The sequence below is a fragment of the Uranotaenia lowii genome, chromosome 2 (assembly GCF_029784155.1).
Source record: "Uranotaenia lowii strain MFRU-FL chromosome 2, ASM2978415v1, whole genome shotgun sequence".
Taxonomy (NCBI): Eukaryota; Metazoa; Arthropoda; class Insecta; order Diptera; family Culicidae; genus Uranotaenia; species Uranotaenia lowii.
Genome location: NC_073692.1, coordinates 103,071,149 through 103,091,156, shown reverse-complemented (window position 1 = coordinate 103,091,156; position 20,008 = coordinate 103,071,149). Strand labels below are relative to the sequence as shown.

The window sequence follows — 20,008 nt, the reverse complement described above, 5'->3', positions numbered from 1 at the left end:
ATCTCAGATTCAGATTCAGATTTCAGATTGAGATTTCAGATTTAGATTTCAGATTCCGATTTCAGATTCAGATTTCAGATTCAGATTTCAGATTTCAGATTCAGATTTCAGATTCAGATTTCAGATTCAGATTTCAGATTCAGATTTCAGATTGAGATTTCAGATTCAGATTCAGATTTCAGATTCAGATTTCAGATTCAGATTCAGATTTCAGATTCAGATTCAGATTTCAAATTCAGATTTTAAATTAAGATTTCAGATTCAAATTTCAGATTCAGATTTTAGATTCAGATTTCAGATTAAGATTTCAGATTGAGATTTCAGATTCAGATTTTAAATTTAGATTTCAGATTCAAATTTCAGATTTAGATTTCAGATTCAGATTTCAGATTCGGATTTCGGATTCCAGCTTCAGATTTCAGATTCAAAATTCAGACTTAAATGTCAAATACAGATTTCAGATTTCAGATTCAGATTTCAAGTTTAGATTTCAGATTCAGGTTCAGGTTTCTGATTTCAGATTCGGATTCCGAATTAGAATTCAAAATTAATTATTTCATATTCCAACCAATTTTTGGAGGCACATTTCCAAATCAATTTCTATTATTATAATTGGAATTAGAAGTAAGAATCAGATTTCAAAAAGAGAATTTATAACCAGAACTCTGAATTAAAAATTAAGAAAAAGACATCAGAATAAGATTTCAAATTGAATATAGGATAACACCAAAATGGAAATTCAATTACTTAAATATCAAAATGGTAATTCAAAATCAAAATCCTGAGCCAAAACGAATTTAGAAGCAGACTCTGGAAATTGAAAATCAGTACCTAGATAAATAAAATTCTTTTTATGTAATTTTTGCCATTATTTTTTGATTTTTTATACTTTTAGTTATTTTTATCATTTTTATCACTTTTGTATTTTTCAGAAATATTTTGGTGATTTTTCATCTTTATTGTCGTTTCTGTCAATTTTTATTTTGTAATTTTTGTAGTTTTAATCATTTTTGTTTTTTTCTTTAAATGGTTAAGTTTTTTTTTCTTTTTTAAAAAATTTCAAATTTTTGGTACTTCTACATATTGTTATTTATATTATTCTTGTAATTTTTTATTTTATTTTTTTTGTCACTTTTGTTTTGCAATGTTTATGATTTTGCAAAATGCTTTGAAGGTCTGAAGGTCTGAAGAGATGTACCGAGTATTCGGTCGGCCGAATATTCGGCGCCGAATACCGCCAAAATACCGTTAAGCCAATTCGGCTCACCGAATAGTTGAGCTAGGCCGAATATTTATTTTTTCAAATTCATACAGAAACAGACATCTCAAATTTTTCAACTCATGGTGGATAATTTATAAAATATCCAAAAATTATGTTGAAAAACATTTGGAATCATAAAAAACTTATGGTTTCAGTAAAACATTTTAGATGTATCCGTGTATTTTTCACTGTAGATAGCTTTATTCTCTTCTTAATTTACTTGATATATCCAGGCTTGCTCATAAACCAAATAAAGAATTTGAGAAAAGTTAAATCTAACCGCGAAGGCCACATTTTTTTTAAACTTTCCGCATTTTAACCGGGTGTTTACAAATTTTTAATGAATCAAATAAAAAAAAATGTCTCTTTAAAAATTTAAAAATTTATTGTTATCAAACGATTTTTTAGAGTAAATTTATTCGTTAGATTCGATTTGAACACTGCTGTTGTAGTTCGATAAAAACTTTTAATTAGAAGTATTTTTATTTCCTTTTCCTCTTGTATGTTTGAGAATAATGCCAAGTTTCTGTTCAAATTTCCCCTAGTTTTTCAAAAACCGTTCAGACCCGGAATTGTAGATAAGTTTCGTAGAAAGTATTTTATGCTTGAGGTTAGAGATCATCGTTCTTTTTGCCAACTATTTTGATGACATCTAGCAAAAATTAGACATTCATCTATTTCAATAGAAAAAATAGAACTATTCGATACATTTCTAGTCTGAACAATATAAATAACTAGCTGACCCGGCTACACCTTCTAAAAATAAATGAAATTTGTTAAATTGATTTAAATTTTATTTTTTTTTGTACGTAAAATTAAACCAAAGATGATTTCATCTCATATAGAAAAGCTTGATCTTTAAATTCGTTTTTCAAGATCTGAAATTTTTACTGTGTTTTTGTAAGCTTCATGAGTTTTTTTAAATATGGCAAAATGAATGTTTTAGTCGTATGGATTCTCCACCCTCTTTCTCTTCCAAAGTGAAGAGAGCTCATGAAATTATTTGAAAACATATTTTGTATCTAAATAACGTCACATGCTACGTTTGGCTCCATTTGTTTGAAAAGTTTTCAAGTTATGCCTAAAATATGAAAAAAACTTGTCTCCTTTCCTACGCTGCCCTGAAAAAAGAGGGTCTAGAATTATTTGCACGCAATCACCCTTTTTTTTTAAGTGCTCGATTTATGCCAAAAAAGTTGTATATAGCCCCCCTCCCCTTTCCTATCCCTCGCAACTTGAAGAAGGTAGGCGTTTCTGATAATAACACCCTTTTTTTCGTACTCGAAAAGCCTTCCATGGTACCATGCATGGTACCATACAACAAAGTTATGGAAACTCCTCCTTACCACTTCTCTCCTCCCTGCAAGGCAGAAATGTTTATAACAATCTTAGAAACTTTCCCATGTGAGGTTTGGTTTAATTTCTTAGATAAGTTCTCGAGTTGTGAAAAAAGTTTTATGGGAGCCTCCTTACTCCCCTTCTATATCCCTAATGCAAGAATGGAATGGTTTCAAAAAATCTTGTAACCATTTCTGGTATCTTGTATGCTTTTCCCGGCCAAATTTGATTCCATTCGCTTGATAAATTATTAAGTTATGCAAAAAAAATGAAAAGGAGCTCCTTTCCCAACTTTCGACCGAAAGGAGGGAGTGGAACTAAATATCGCAAGAAACCTTTTTTGTTCTCAAATACCCTCCATGCCAAATTTGGATTCTCCTGCTCGAATTGTTCTCGAGATGTGCCATAGAAATTGTATGGGAGGCTCACTCCTGCCTTCCTATCTTTCCGATGGATCTAAAATAATTAAAAAAATATTTTTCGTATTACAATTCCTTGAATAGATTTCGAATTTTCCCTTTATCTTCCCACTGGAAGAGGAGAGGGATACCAAAGATTCAGGGAAACATTTATCGTGACCTTATGCCATCTCATGCCAAATTTAAATTCATTTGCTCGATTTGTTCTTTACTTCTCGCGTGAGCTTTCATTTCGTGGTATGAAACATCGTAAGAATTTATAAAAACTACTGCAAAAGTTATCAAAACAACTCTAAAATTTTTATTTCTCTTATACTCATAAAAACATTTCTCGTCCCTAAATTCCCTGCCAAATTTGGTTCCATTTGCTCGATTAGTTCTCCAGTTATGTAAATTTTTTTTTATTGGAGCCACCCTCCCCGCTTCATATCTCTTCGCTGGAGGGAGTAATAGGTGCCAGATATTCATTGAAACATTTCTTGTACCCTCATACCATCCCATGCCAAATTTGGTTCCATTTGCATGATAAGTTTTTGAGTTATGTATAAAATTGAAAGAAAGGCCCCCTCCCTCCCTTCCTGCCTCCCTATTGGAAAGAAGGAGGGGTCTCAAATATTCACAGAAATATTTCTCGTACCCAAATGCACTCCCAAATTTTCTACCATTTGCTTTTTCTCACGCCTTATTATAAGGAAAGATTTGAGCCTACAAAAAGATCGAGTAAAAAAGAAGAAAGTTCACTAATTAGTGAACTTTCCCTGAAAATTTTACCAATACTTTTGAAGAGAAGGTAACAAAAGCTACATTCGGGTTGGTGTACTGAAAAAGTTTTGCATACATTCCGGCGTTTTTTACCTATCTACAATTTCTAAACACTAGAATTTTTTTATGAATAATCGACAGACACTCACCTGGACGCAACGTGCAGCGGCGTTTGGTCTTCCCGAGCCTGGGCATTGACGTAGGCCCCGTTCCGCAGCAGAATCCGGATTATGTCGCTTTGTTTCGCTCGGGCGGCCAAATGAAGTGGGGTTTCTCCCCGCACCGTCGGAATATCGGGACTAGCATCGTGTTGCAGCAGGTAGATCACAATGTTCATACAACCCATGAAACTGGCCACGTGCAGCGGCGTTAGACCACTTTCGGTGGTAGCACTGATAGTAGCACCGTGTTTAAGCAGCAGTTCGACCACTTTTATTCGATTTTTCTTACACGCTATATGCAACGGTGTAAAGCCGTTCAGTGCTCGGGCATTCGGATCGGCATTCCGATCCAGCAGAAGTTTGGCGACCTTTACGTGACCACAATGGGCAGCTACGTGAAGTGCTGTCAGATAGTCAATGGTGATGTCGTCGACGGGAGATTTGTTGACCAGAAGAATTTTCGCCGCACTCACATGCTCTCCCTGGGCTGCCATGTGAAGAGGGGCCAGTCCATTCTTGGTCTTGGCAATGATATCCGCCTCGTGTTCCAGCAGCAGCTCGATCACTTGATCGTGCCCGGACCGTGCAGCGCAATGGAGCGGCGTGAGACCATCCCGCGTCACGCTGTCTATGCGGGATTTGTTTTTAATGAGTAGTGAGACCATATTCAGTTTACCCCACTTGCAGGCCACGTGCAGCGGGGTGATGTTGTGCTTGGCTGTGAAGTTCACATCGGCACCTTTTTCGATTAGCAGCTGGGCGACATTGACATTGCCGTAGTGGGCGGCTATGTGCAGCGGTGTGAAACCACTTTTCGACGACACGTCTGGATTATGTTCATTCTACAACGAGAGGATAATTTAAACGTTATTAGTCTCGGCTCAATCCGTTCGAACTGATGATTCCATCGACAAACTCAAAAGTAGTAAGTAATGTATCCCCAATCGTGAAATGATTTTTATTTTTGAGTAAATTTCAACAAAACTGCAATGAATGATCGTTGGAATTTTAAAATACCGTGAAACACTGAGAATAATTAAAAAATCGAAAAATAGCAAACCCCATCGTCGTGCAGCTAGTTGGTACGAGGGAATAATCGAATCAATCGAATTTATCGCTTTTAGTTTTGGATGCAAGAAAGAGCATTCAGGGCCACCACGCATCGTTCCTTTTCTTGCACAAACTCACCTCTAGAAGAAGGGACGCCGCCTTGACGTCGTCTTTCTTGGCCGCGATGTGCAGTGCCGGCAGCCTCACCTTACCCCGGGTATCACTTTCCAGCAAAACCGCAACGACTTTGTCATGACCTTGCTGCATTGCTACGGCCAGAGGTGTGAATCCGTCCTAAAAAGCGGGAAAAATAAAATCGAAATTATTATGCATTCGGTGTTTATTCCATCATCATCATCATCCATACCTCCGTAGCCAGGGCCGGATTCGCTCCTTTCGCCAGCAACAGGTTCACGCACTCGTCGTGATTCTCCTGGGCGGCCATGTAGAGGGGGGTGAAGCCATTCTGAGATTGCACATTAACGGAGGCATTGAAGTGCAGCAGCAGCTGGATGATCTCCTTCTGCCCGGCCAGCGAGGCTATGTGAAGTGCCGTGTTGCCCTTTTTGGTGGCATTATCGACGTTGGCGCCTCGCTGCAGCAGCTCCTGCACGATCTCGTAGTGGCCATCTTTGGCGGCGAGGTGCAGCGCATTGAGACCATTCTGGAAAGGAGAGGGAAATGATTTGTGTATCATAAACGTCGATCAAGAGATTGTTGGTTTACTACTTTTGAGTTATAGTTAAGATAAGAATATTTTTGAACGCTCCGACATATTTTAATTTGGTTCGATTTGAGAGATGAATTTTTGGTAGGTACATGGTAAGCAGCGAATCCTAAGATGTAAAACATAGTTATAAAGATTTCATTAGATCTAAACGTAGATCAAACCGTGGTTTGACTTGGAATCGTTTGACAATGGAGCAGCTAAACGACCTCGACCTGGTAGACGATATTGTTTTGCTCGCCCAAACACAACCGGATATGCAGAGCAAACTTGACGACCTCACCGAAAGCTCCAAGGCTGCAGGTCTCAAAATCAATGTCGGAAAGACCAAGTCAATGGAAATCAACACATCATTCTAATTTCGTGGTAGGACAACAGGTTAAGAAAGTGGAGTGCTTCCAGTATCTTGGTAGCCATATAACGCCTGATGGTGGTACCAAAAAGACATCAAAACCCGGATCAAAAAGGCCCGATTTGCGTTTTCGAGGCTTCGGAACATCCGAATCTTTAACTCAAACGTCAAAGCCGTATTGTTGTACGAGTGCACATATGCGGTGACACTGCAAGTATTTATGAATCGCTGCCTGCGGAACATGATCGGCGCTGGTTGGCCTGGCAACTGGATCTCAAACGAGGAACTAAATCGCCGGTGTCATCAAGGGCGCTGGAAATCGAGATTCGGGAACGTAAGTGGAGATGGATTGGGCACACGCTGTGAAAAGATGAGAACGAGATTTGCAGAGAGGCGTTTGAATGAAATCCAGAAGGACATCAAAGAAGAGGCAGGCCCAAAAACTCGTGGCGGCGAAGCCCAGCCGCCGAAATCCGACCTGTCGACGAGAATCTTGACTGAGACCAAGTGAAGACGCTGGCTCCAGATCTTCAACAGTGAGATGAGATCACCCTACTTAAATGAGGGTGGTAGCTGCAGTAGCGCGTTCATTAAGCACCTACAAGAGGAAGATTCGGGAATATGTCAAGTGGAATACTGAATTACATACATGCTAGACTCAAATCCAGTAGGGTGATATTAACGAGGTGGGGTTGACTGCTTCGGCTCCCAAGAAAGTTAGGAATATCAGGCGTATCAAACGCAAACTATAGGCGAAGGAAGTGGCATCGGTAGTACCTAAGAAGTCAACGGGTGACATCCGTGAGAGAAACGATGTGATCATTCAAACCGAGGAAAGGTCATACGCAGACAAATGAGAGGGGATCCCAAACTAGCAGACAAGCAGACCTAGTCGAAAGTGTCCAGGAAGTAAGGCGGACCCGTACAGGTGATATGATCCTCGTGTTGTGTAAGAAGAAACGCCCAGCAACTACACTGCATTACCAGAGGAAGTTCTGAGTAGTCAAGAACAGGTCCACTAAGTGGCGGAAGAGGCAGCGAGTCCGAATTTTCCAGGAGAAAAAGCGCCGCCTGGAGGAGGAGGAGCTCGAGGAGCTGGAGCAGCTGCATCGTTCCCAAGAAACACGAAAGTTCTATCAGAAACTCAACGCATCCCGCAAAGGACGGAGGCATCCTGACGGACAATCGTGAGGTGATCAAAAGGTGGAAGCAGCACTTCGATGAACACCTGAACGGCGCACATGCAGGAGATCAAGACGGTGGGGGAAGGTACATTGCCGGCGTAGCCAACGACGTAGAGGAGCCACTCCCAACGATGAGTGTTAAGGAAGCCATTCGTCTGCTGAATAGAAACAAGTCGGCTGGGAAGGATGGCATCGCAGCTGAACTCATCAAAATGGGCCCGGACAAGTTGGCCGATTGCCTACACCGGTTGATAGTCCGGAACTGGGACATAGAACAGCTACCGGAGGAGTGGAAGGAGGGCGGTAATATGCCCCATCTACAAGAAGGGCGACAAATTGGACTGTGAGAACTACCGAGCGATCACTGTCCTCAATGCCGCCTACAAAGTGTTGTCCCGAATCCTACTCCGCCGCCTAACGCCACAAGCAAACAGATTCGTGGGAAGTCATCAGGCCGGCTTCATGGAGGGACGGTCAACGACGGACCAAATATTCACATTACGGCAAATTCTCCAAAAATGCCGGGAAGACCAAGTCCCTACGCACCATCTATTCATCGACTTCAAAGCCGCATACGACACGATCGACCGTAACGAGCTATGGAAAATCATGGACGAGAACGGCTTTTCCGGGAAGCTGATCAGACTGATCAAGGCGACGATGGATGGACCGCAGTGCTGTGTGCGGATCTCGGGTGAATTGTCGAGTTCATTCAAATCGCGCAGGGGGCTTCGACAAGGTGATGGTCTATCCTGCATGATGTTCAACGTGGCGCTAGAAGGTGTTATTCGACGAGCGGTGGGCGAAATGCGGGGCACGATTTTCAACAGATCCAGTCAACTTATCTGCTTTGCCGATGACATTGATATAGTCGGCAGATCATCTGCGGCGGTGGAAGAGATCTACCGCAAACTGAAACGCGAAGCAGGAAGGATTGGGTTGATGATTAATACGTCCAAGACGAAGTACATGCTGGCCTGCGGATCCGAGACCGACCGAACCCACTTGTCCAGTAATAACAAGGTCACGATCGACGGCGACGAGCTGGAGACAGTCGAAGACTTTGTCTATCTCGGCTCACTGATGACCGCAGACAATGACACCAGCCGTGAGATCCGGAGGCGAATTATCAGCGGAAGTCGTACCTACTATGGACTCCACAAGCAACTGCGGTCGAGAAGACTTAGCCCTCGCACGAAGTGTAACCTTTATATGACGCTCATTAGACCGGTTGTTCTCTACGGGCACGAGACATGGATATTGCTTGAGGAGGACCTGCGTACACTCGGAGTATTCGAGCGACGAGTGTTAAGAACCATCTTTGGCGGCGTACAGGAGAACGGAGTGTGGAGGCGCAGGATGAACCACGAGCTCGCGCGACTCTACGGCGAACCCAGTATCCAGAAGGTGGTGAAAGCTGGCCGGATACGCTGGGCAGGACATGTTGCGAGAATGCCGGACGACTGCCCTGCAAAACAGGTGTTCGCTACGAATCCGGTAGGAACAAGACGAGCGGAGGCGCAACGAGCGAGGTGGTTAGACCAAGTGGAGCGTGATCTGGCGAACGTGGGGTGCCCGAGGAATTGGAGAACGGTTGCCATGGACCGAGTGAATTTTAGGAATTATGTTCGTCAAGTTATGTCGTGAGACGGAATACTATGTAAATAAAATAAAATAAGGTCCACTAAGTTAATACGTTGGTTACCGTAAAGGTGAACTATCATGATAGAAGACACGCGTGAGAAAGAGCTACGTAATGCGTTGGCTCCTCAATGCGAAATCCTTAATGATGAAGCAACGATTCACGTTACAGGTCGTGCTGGGTGCTGCCCAGCCTTCCGAAAGGTACTAGCGCCCACTTCTGTGAATCAACGCAGAGACAGATGGTACCCTAACACGGTTATGGAGAATCGTTGTAGAGTAATCACACCATATCGGGGGACTTTCGATTAGGGTTTGTTCGATCCCAAGAGGAACTTACACAGATAAGGCAACGTCTGCTACGTAGTGGATCTCGGGAATACGACGCTGGGGAAGTAGGTACCTCCACCAGAGGGGAGTATTCCTACCTTCTTCGCAGTGGATATCGTAAAGGAACGGATATTTCGCGGTACGAGGAATACCCTCAGTGTTTTGTAACTTAAACACCGGATCAGTAAGAGTGGGATGACTTCTTGGTTGGTTATCTGCCCAGTCGTTGCGTTAGGTCCCGAGTATGCGGGTGTCTAGGATAAGCTGCTTCCGACCGGCCCACGACAGGCTAAAAGTGCAGAGCTCAAGTGAACTAGAGGAGGGGACGGGCCTTGAGTTTGATGAGGAAGTGTAGTCGTCGAAGAGCCGTGGAGCTCACTGGCGCAAGTATTACCTCCCACCAATCGAGGAAATTGTGAAAACAGTTCGAGGTGAGAACCGAGGCCGGATGCAACAGCTGTAGTTTAGGAGTAGTGGGTATACTTGTAGTGAGCCATGCCTCGTGCTATTGCACTCATGAAATCGGAAAATAAAACTAGGGACACGCGGTGACTCGCCGTGCCTTGAAATGCAATCCGTGAATAAAAATTTACCACCTGGGTAACTTACTAATAGTAGTAATAAAAAATAAGCATAGATAGACCCAGACTGATCAAAATAAGATAAGATGACGATCCCAGTATATATCTAGGCTCCAAAATAACTATTTACTTTCAAATCATCAGCTACAGTATACGAATAGCGAGGCAATGAAGACACTGGAAGTCAAACTGGATGCTCTGGTCGATACTTGCCAGCAGATCGTGGCCTAAAGGATAGCGTCTTTGTCTTCTAATCCAACGGTCATGAGCTCGAATCCATGATCATGGCGTAAGACGAGCTGTTGAAAAAGTGAAACTAGGGGGGAACCCTTGCTAGGACACTCAACGTAAAAATTATCGCAACGGCACGCTATAAAGTGTTCTGTAACTATCGAGGCAATGGTGTCGCACCAAAAGCCTGTATCTGGGACGTCGAGTAAGCTGAAGAGCCTATATACACGCCAAACATGTCAAATAAGCAGTGCCTGCGAAGTAGTTCCACCTCCTCGTGGTGCAGAGTGCGTGTCTGCAGACTCGTCACCTGTAGCGTACGCTCAATAGAACTACACGTCACACTTGGTGCAGCCAGCCCGCCGACGAGCTGCGTGCACAGTGTGGCACAAAAGTGGTGCGACTGGGTGCCTTGGTACCAGTCTGCTCAGTCGCAAGAGGTAGGGGTCGTCACGCGTATCGGGTAGTCGCGACTCCTATATGCGGGGCGACCAAGTGTTCGAGCGAGTGTTGATCAAATTCGCGCTTCGGGTGGTCTTAGCCACGATTCGCGGATATGATTGACTCTCGACGGGCAGAGGGCCTTGAGCCGTAAACATCTGGCGCTCAGTGGATGAGCCTCAGACTGAGTCTCTATGAATCGAGACGGAGAACAAATTTTGGTGATGTGAGGATCTCTAGACTCGAGAAGAGGCGAGTTGTTCTCGTCTCGAATTGTGTCGAGAGACGGATCAATAGAGGGACCTCAAGACACAAGAAGACACGAATTTTCTCGTCTCGAGTTGTGTCAAAAGGAATGAGCGTAAGAGGGTCTCGAGTCACGAGGAGAGGCGCCGGTCCTTAAGCCTCAAATTGTGTCAAAAGGCCGAATGTTGGCCTGGAGTCACGAGTAGCGGCGAACGGATTGCCAACCTGTTAGTCGCGAATCGTGACAGTAGATGGGGAGGACTTTGCTGGCGTAGTACGAAAAACGAGTATAGCCGTGGAGCGCACTGCGCGAGTATGGTCCCCCATCATGGGTACAGCTTTCGTTGCAGGTTCGGATGGGAATTATGGCCAGAGGCCCCAGGTGGATTTTATGGTGTAGGGGTACATAGTATCATGAGTCACCAATTGCACCTATGGACCCAGAGTAGCAAACTGGGGGGACGCGGTGGCTCGCCGTGCCTGGGAATGCAATCCGTAAAAAGGATTTACCACCTGGGTGATCAACTAATAAAAAAGCAGGTCGATACGCCTGCAAAAGTGCGGCAATGGCGATGGCAGCCCTCTCGCGGGCCATATCGAATAACTCAGCGATCAGCTACTTCAGAAGGAGGGTCCTACCGAGCGTGACCTCGTCCATTCTGCGATACGCAGCCTTGAGCAGGCAGTGTAATCTGCAGAAGTTCTGCAGCATGCAGAGCCTGATTAACCTGGGGGTTATCAGCGCATACCGAACAGTGTTTTCGGTAGCAAGTCATGCCCATCTTGGTCTTGTTAGACGAAGATTTTTTCTGCTACATGCCAGAAACATGCAAGAGAGGCCTCGATGTCCAACTAGCAGAACCAGTGGGACAGCTCGGAACGCGGGCGGTGGACTCATCACTTAATCCTTAAAGTCGGATTTAGGATGGATTGGGAACATGGAGAGGTGGATATCTGCATGACGCAGTTCTTGACTGGTCACGGATGCTTCATGCAGTACCACCATGCATCGGTTTGGACTTGTGGCCTCGCTATTCTGTCCAACCTGCGGTGACCTAGTTGAGACACCAGAGCACGTAGTGTTCCACTGTTCGAGGTTCGAAGGGGTATGCACTAACATACTTGCGGCCTTTGGACCCAACACGACAGTCGACAGCATCGTGCGGAGGATGTGTGAGGATGCCAATACTTGGCGCGTGGTCATCGATGGGTTCACCAGGGTAATAACTGCCCTGCAGAGGAGTTGGAACCAGCATCAATCGGCGACCGGTGTAGGGTGACTACTTAGCCGGGAAGCATAGGAGTAGAGTGAGTACGAACCTAGCAGTAAAGCATACAAAGATAAGACTTTACCTTATGCGTATGCGGAGAGGTGCTTGGTACATCGCAGGCGTGTGTAGGATATCTCCACCGTTACCGTCGCGGATTATCCATGACCTTCTCCTCAGTCGAACGCGTAGGGGGAAAAGTATTCACGCCGCAGACTACTCTCGGATAGAGTGACTTCACGTCGTCGGTGGATGAGTCGGTGTAAGATGACGTCTTCACCGGGAATCATCCTAGTAGTTTTCGTATAAGCCCCGGACGTGTGCTTTGACAGGCGCGTCGCAAGAATAAGCTGCTCTCGATCGACATACGCACGGTCAAAAAGGGCCAAACTAACCAGAGCCAAGACCTCTAGTTGTTAGAGGAAAGGTCATTGGTCTCTAGCAGGGGTCTCGAACATAGGCGTAGCACACGATAGTCGTGGTAACCAAGCAAGGCTCGAGTTCCAAGTAATGGCCGGACCTCAAGTCGTCAGAGGAGATGTGCTTAAATAGTCTTGAATCGTAACAAGAGGCAGGGTACATATTAATGCTGGAGTTTTGACTTGAAACCGAGTAAGCCGATGAGCGCTTAAGCGCGAACTTGGTCCCTCATTTCGGGTACAGCCTTTGAAAAACACCTAGAAAAGCAAATTGAAGGATGCGGTCGCTTGCCGTGCCTTGGATTTCAAATCGCAAAAAATTACGATTTGATAAGAAATTGAAACTCTCATTTCAAATTTATTTCTCTTGAACAATTGATGGAGGACGTTTTAAGGAACGAACGTCTCATTAAGTTTCGTTCGTAACAAATCTTACACTTCGCTTAGTAATATTAAACCAGTTTCTACTTACTGCATTGCATGTGTTGATGTCTGTGACTTGTCCCGTTTCTAGGAACTCTACGAGTTTTTGAAGATCTCCTGCCCGTGCTGCCCTCAGGAAGGCTGTGTTTGTGTCGTTCTGCAAATGGAGTAAAGATAAAAAGAAAGTTTATTAATAAATGATTTTTTTAAGGCTGATTGACATTTGTGATCTATCTTTTCTGTTCTATAGGTACTTGAAATGTCGCTTACAACGATTCTCTAGTCTGAGCTCCTACGTTGAGGAACATTTCCTAAGTAATAATTAAAAGTCACGCTGAATGATTAGTCACAACCGGTTGATTGCATTTGTCGCGCTGTGCAAATTATTCTTTTTGATTGTCCAACACACGTAACCAGTTCATAACCGGCAGATATAATATTTAAGATATGCATAAACAAATTTACCGTTTAACAGCTTCTTCATAATCGTTACTGTATGGTAGGTATCTAGTTCGACATTTTGTACGTTTCTCGGCGTGCATCCGTAAGTAGAGTGAACTGAATTAGCGCTATCTTTCCGTTTGCAATCTCACGCGGTTAAATAAAAGATTGCAAATCTTATCAACTGCAAACATGAAACCCTCTCGACAAATACAAATCGGATATAGCTCTTCCCTGTTCCTACCTCAAGCCTTTTTCCATTCATGTAACTTTCCCAAAATGCCATAGACACGCGATTTCTTATCGCACTCTTTCTCTCGATTAGAGAAGAACTCGATGCCGGTTGCATTATCAGAATTCAGCTCAATAGGTAGGTAAAAATTGATAAAGTGCCGCCCCAAGAGTAAATATCGAAAATTGTTTTTGTGAGCCGCAAAACGTGTGCAACGTTTGGGAGAAAAAAAAATGAGGCAAGATGTGCACTTCTACATGCTATTAAACAAACTCAAGTGGTTTGATCATTTTTAACGCGACTAATACATACTGGCTAGCTGTTATCATTATATCAAAGTGTTTTTTTTTTTTCAAACAGATAGGCAAGTTAGCGTTTAACGGTTTTCCGATAAGGTACTGCAAAATGAAGCTATAGTTGTTTAAATGATAAGATTTATCGTGTGATAGAAGGAATTTCAATGGATATTATGACTAACTTTAAACGTAGAATTAGAAAACATAAAAAACATCTGCTGTCTGAACTAACACGTAAATTCGGCTACAGATATGTTTGTTGATCTACAATATTTGAATGTCAAAAATGCAATGAGACCTGGGAGAGATAAGATGAGACATGAGACTTGAGAACTGAGACCTTAGAACTGAAAACTGAGACATGATACGTGAGACACACGACATAGAGATTTGAGATCTGTGACATGATACATGCAACATGAGTAATGAGACATGAAACATGAGGCATAACACATCAGACATGAGACAAGAGATATGAGACATAAGACATGCAACGTGAAACATAAGACATGCGACATACGACATGAACCCTGAGAAATGAGACATGAGACTTGATACATGAGATATGAGGTATGAGATATGAGACATGAGACATGAGAAATTAGACATGGGACATGAGATATGAGACATGAGACATGAGACCTGAGACCTGAGACATGAGACATGTAACATAAGACATAAGATATGAGACATGAGACGTGATACATGAGACATGAGACTGGAGATATGAGACATGATACATGAGAAATTAGACATGGGACATGAGATATGAGACATGAGACATGAGACCTGAGACCTGAGACATGAGACATGTAACATAAGACATAAGATATGAGACATGAGACGTGAGACATGAGACATGAGACTGGAGATATGAGACATGATACATGAGACATGAAACATGAAACATGAGATATAAGATATGAGATATGAGACATGAGATATGAGATATAAGACATGAGACATGAGACATAAAACATGAAACATGAAACATGAGACATGAGACATGAGACATGAGACATGAGACATGAGACATGAGACATGAGACATGAGACATGAGACATGAGACATGAGACATGAGACCTGAGACATGAGACATGAGACATGTAACATAAGACATGAGACATGAAACATGAGACATGAGACATGCGACGTGAGACATGTCTCAGATATCAAAGTATCAAGTCTAAACTCTCATGATTCATGTCTTAACTCACCTCTCACGTCTCATGTCTCATGTATCATTTCTCACATCTTCTTCCGTAACACTACCACATCTCTCGCTTCACCTCTCATATTTTAAACTCCCACTTCTATCTTTTCGCGACTAATTTCTGATTTCTAAAGTCTTACGTCTCATTTCTCACGTTACACGTTTCATATCTCCCGACTTACGTATTACTTTTCATTTTTCACGTCTCACTCCTCACATCTGACTTCTAACGTGACTCGTATCACTTATCACGTCTCATTTCTCACTTCTCAAGTCTCTCGCATTATGTCTCATGTTTGTTATCCTACATATATGTATTTGATATCTCAAGCCTCAGGATTCTCTCACGGACGAATGTCGCAAGTCTCATGATATCTCATGATCCAGATCTTATGTCTCATGTCTCAGGTGCCAATTATGAGGCTTTTCGGAGTAAGCATAGTTTTTGTATAGGATAGAAAAAAAAAGAAATTCAATTTGATTTTCATCTTTTTGAATATTTATCTTTTCAATTTCCATAATTGCAATAATCATCTTTCGAAATTCAAAAACCAACCAACATGATTTTTCCCCTTCAGCCACTCCAGATGATATATGGTTCCACACACTTTCGTGGTTCTCGGAAAGCACTCGTTAATTTTGGCCCCATAAATCATGGTTTTGGTACCATAAATTCCCAAAAAAAAAAAACCTCCCGGACTCCGTCGGCTTTATGAATGATGATGATGCACATAAGCATATTTTCCACCACGCAACAACGACCAAGTTCTGCCTCAGGAAAATGGTCACTTTCGAAACCGGCTCATTATCTTCAGAGGCGGATGCATATATTCTTTCCACAAACATTCGCCGGGGTCACCAGATGCGGGAAAACATATCTTATGAGTGTGTTTTTTTTTCTCTTACGAAACTTGGCACGATAATCGTTTAAACGGGGAACCCTTTTCGGGGGTGTTGGACAAAGCCCCTGTCCTGTTCTGGAATACAGAACATAAGTTGAATTGACATAAAAAAAATTTTGAATAGAAACTTGTTCTTTAACAGGTACACAGGAAGGTGACACCCACGGATTCGCGTAGCTATGCTAAACGTTTTGTCCATTCATAGAGTGCTAAATAAATATGCTTAATGGATGATTGAGCACACGTCAGCCTCTGGTAAACAAATGTGATGACAATCACATCGTGCAAAAAGTTTTCTCATATATCAGTCTAGAATCAATTCATTTCAATGGTTGCATCCTAATTAATTCGAATATCACGAACCAGTGACTCTCTTTTTGAGACAATTTTATACGTGAAAAAAAACCGAAGAAACATGCAAAAAATACACTTCTGCTGCAAGTCGTTTCAAAACCACGGGACCCATCCAATTTTGGAATTCGGCTTTAAGATTTACAAGATACTGGAGCAAGATTGGCTTTTGCCCGAAAAGGGAAGCGTATTTGCCTTGAGAGAGAAAGGGCATAAAAACAACTAACTCTGCGGGTCTGCTGCGGAGAGGTCAAACTCATAAAAGTTAAAAATTGAATAATGGTTCAGTCAGGGATGTGAAAGTTGATGTTTGCTCCGGTGCAGTTGCTCAAATCGTTTGGGAGAATAGTGTTTCAAATGGAAAGTTTTTTTACTTAATCCCAATTATGGGCTAAAAACTCAAACTACTATTATAAGCTTCTAAATAAAAGAAACAATGAAAGCCATCGATTACCTAGTTGGTTATGTAATATTTGTTTATCTTTCTTTTGTTTATCATTCCACAGTATTATTTTTTGGATTGTTTTTAAAACAAGTTTTTTTTTCGACGAATGTTTTGCTGATGATGTCTCATAGATCTTAAAATCGGTAGGTAAGTACTATCAGCCAGGCAATTTTTTTAAATTTTAGTTGAAGATTAATTTATCTAAACTAGTCTTTCTTGCAACGAAATTAACAGCATTAAGTTAATTGATATATCACCTTAATGTCCCTTGCACAAACTGTAAAGAATAAAGTTTTGTTCGAAAAATTAAAAAAAAAATAAAAAAGAACTGTTACAGAAAATATTTAAAAAAATTGCTCTTTATTTATTGACAAAAAAGAGAAATATCTTGTGCCTTTCTAAACAAACATGCAGACAAGACAATTGTTGAAAATTTTGAAGCTCAACTTCAGTTGAATATGTAAGCGAAGTTTGAAAAAACCATGGTTTCGGTCCATGTAATACATCATTTTCTGGCTATAAACACTACAATACAACTAGCTACTAACGTTTCTATAGATTTTTGTCTGTTAAAATCCTTCCAGTTTAAAATATTGCTAATAAAGTAAGGTTGCCAGGCTTTTCCAATGAAAGACTTTTCCCAAATTTTATATTAAATATACGGACAAACCCGGATAAAACCGGACAATCTGTCAACCTTTTAACAAAGGTATTCTCAGTCGATTTGCATTGTGATGAAAAGTCACTCAATATTTTTATCGACACATCGAAAGTTCAACAGAAAAAAAAGTTTTTATCAAAAGTAATGTAAGTATCCAGATAAATATAAAATGAAAAAAATACAAAGTTCATTAAAAAAAATCTTTAAAGCTATGCTGTGATGCATTGCATGTTATAAGATGATACTTTAGCATGAATTTTGTTATCTACTCTACTAAGGTTGCCAGATTGCCGGGTTTGTCCGGATATTTAATACAAAACTTGGAAACAGTCCGGCCCGGCCCGGTTGCCCGGATTCCCTCGAAAAATGCCCGGATTTTGCCCAGATTTATTAACTTTATTTGGCAAATCCAACAAAAAAAATAGATTTTGCTGTAATTTTTTAAATGTGAAATTTTTTGAGCAAGTTTTATAAAAATAATTATGAAAGGATTTTTGAAAGCCTAAAATACGATTTAAAATCGGTCGAAGAGTTTTGATGAGAAACATTTTTTTTTTCAATTTTTTACATGATTCTTGTTGAATAATTTCTGGATTTTATCCAAAATTGCCTGGATATTGCCCGGATTTTTTGTCGTCAATTTTGAAATCAATTTCCCGGAATTTTCCAGGTTTTTATATAAAATTGCCCGGATTTTCCGGTCCAGATACATGCTGAAAAATTTCTGGCAACCTTATTCTAAACAAAAAAAACTCCAATTCAGTTTTCATGAGTTTATGCGTCCAAAAATGTTTTTTTTTTTTCAATTTTAGCTCATCAAAATAAACATCACATTTTTTGAATATTGAATCTTTAACGCGAATTGAACGCCGCGCCGCTGACACGTTTCGATTAAATATTTAGATTATGAGTAATTATCGTTCACTTCCCTTTTATATGTTCGAAAATTGGTTTTATTCAGATTTGCTCGAACAAAAAAAGTAAGTATAAAAAATTGTAAAAGTTGTAAAAAATACTAGAATTCTTTACCATCAAAATCTGAAAGCATTTTACCGTATCTGTTTACAAGTTAGAAGGGATAAGAAAAATAATACAGCGAGACAGCATTTTTGGTGCCTCTGTAATAAATACTGATTTTAGAAGAATGCTGAATTCCAATCATTTCTCAAATTTTCTCTATCATCTCGAGTTTTCATGTTTTTGTGTTTTTCTATCATTTAGAGTTTTCCTGTTATTGTGTTTGGAAATTTTAGGTTCAAATATAAAATGTTTAGAAAATTACACAAGTTCTAAGAAATTTTTGAAAGGTGTTTCTGAGTATTTAGTAATCAATTTTTTAATTTATTTTTTATCAATTTTGAAGACTGCAAATCGTTTTGACTTAAGCTAAGATTCCTAAGATTTATTTTGGTTAAAAAAAAACCTTTCAATTTCCTGTAAAACTCTCATATATTACCATATAGTTGAAAAATAAACCAATACAAACCTCTTAATTTTTTTTTACGTCAAAAGTATTCGTAACCTTCGAGGAACTTGATCATTGCAATTAAAGCAGGGATGAGCAACCCGCGTCCCTCGAGACCTGTTTGTGCGTTCCGTGAAGCTTTTCTCAAATTGAATTAATTTTTCTTTCGATAAATTGTTAGTTATAATAAAATACTTGTCAATACTAAAATGGAAATAATGATTATGTCGGTGGCTTGTTCTAAAATTTACTTCACGTGTATTGATTTGCATTTATCCCACAATCATTTAGATTGGTGACTATTTTATAGAAATTTAACATTCATTGTGTTCTTTTAAAGGCATAAGTGCAATACTATTGTCAAAAATGTTGTATTGGAATTATTTTTTCTTTCTTTCCGATTTTTCTTAAAGGCTTCCAACTTCAAAATCATTTACTAGTAGCAAGTCAGCAAAAGCTAATTAAAAACGGAGAACTACTGATGACCACATTATGTTCATTATTTCTTACTCTTCTGGCAAAAATGAAATAATAATAGGATAAAAATACTCAAAAAAGCAACTAATTGAGTCTTTACACTTAGAAAACAGTAATTCTTATTAAAAATTTTCATAAGATTTTCAAAAACAAAACGTAAGAAATCCTGTCCCAGTATTTTGTTTTTTCCTTTATAAACAAAAAATACTTCAACTAAGGATCTTAATATTTCATCATTTTGAGCCAACCGCTTTTTAAACGTAATAAAAACTAACAATACATAATTTAAAAATAAAATTATTTTCTTCTACTTATGTTTTCAATCGGTTTTATAATTTCTGGATTTTATAGTTCAGTTTTTTTCCATTCTACCGTTATTTAGTCTTGGATTTTGTTTTTCTCAGTCCGAATTCCAAAGGGTTTCGGTTGATCCGTGGGTGTATCTCGGTCGGATATTACGAATTTTAAGCCAACATTTATTAACCCTCATCCGCATTAGAGTGTCATTTTGACACTATTTCAAGTTTGAATGCTTGTAACTTTTTTCAGAAGCATCAAAAAACAAAAAATTTTTCGGGGACCCTAAATCAACTCAAAAGTTCTTTAATTTTGCATCTTTACTTTATTTATGGACGAACCCTGGAAGCCTGGACAAAAAAACTCCCTTTTCCGACATAGAGTGTCATTTTGA

At 40.5% G+C, this 20,008-nt stretch overlaps 1 protein-coding gene across 9 annotated transcripts in view; it reads right to left on the bottom strand.

The window, feature by feature from the left end:
* Positions 1-20,008, bottom strand: part of LOC129746740 (ankyrin-3-like) — a 308,202-nt gene that overhangs the window by 113,256 nt on the left and 174,938 nt on the right. For all 9 annotated transcript variants that reach the window (XR_008737362.1, XR_008737363.1, XM_055740602.1 and 6 more), the window contains exons 2-5: positions 12,884-12,991; positions 5,359-5,655; positions 5,130-5,285; positions 3,930-4,783 (exon numbers count right to left, since the gene is read on the bottom strand). Coding sequence is in view for 7 of the 9 variants with exons in the window: in XM_055740602.1 (XP_055596577.1) it covers positions 3,930-4,783; positions 5,130-5,285; positions 5,359-5,655; positions 12,884-12,991 (1,415 nt within the window). In the remaining 2 variants the exon portion in view is untranslated. The remainder of the gene's footprint in view (positions 1-3,929; positions 4,784-5,129; positions 5,286-5,358; positions 5,656-12,883; positions 12,992-20,008) is intronic.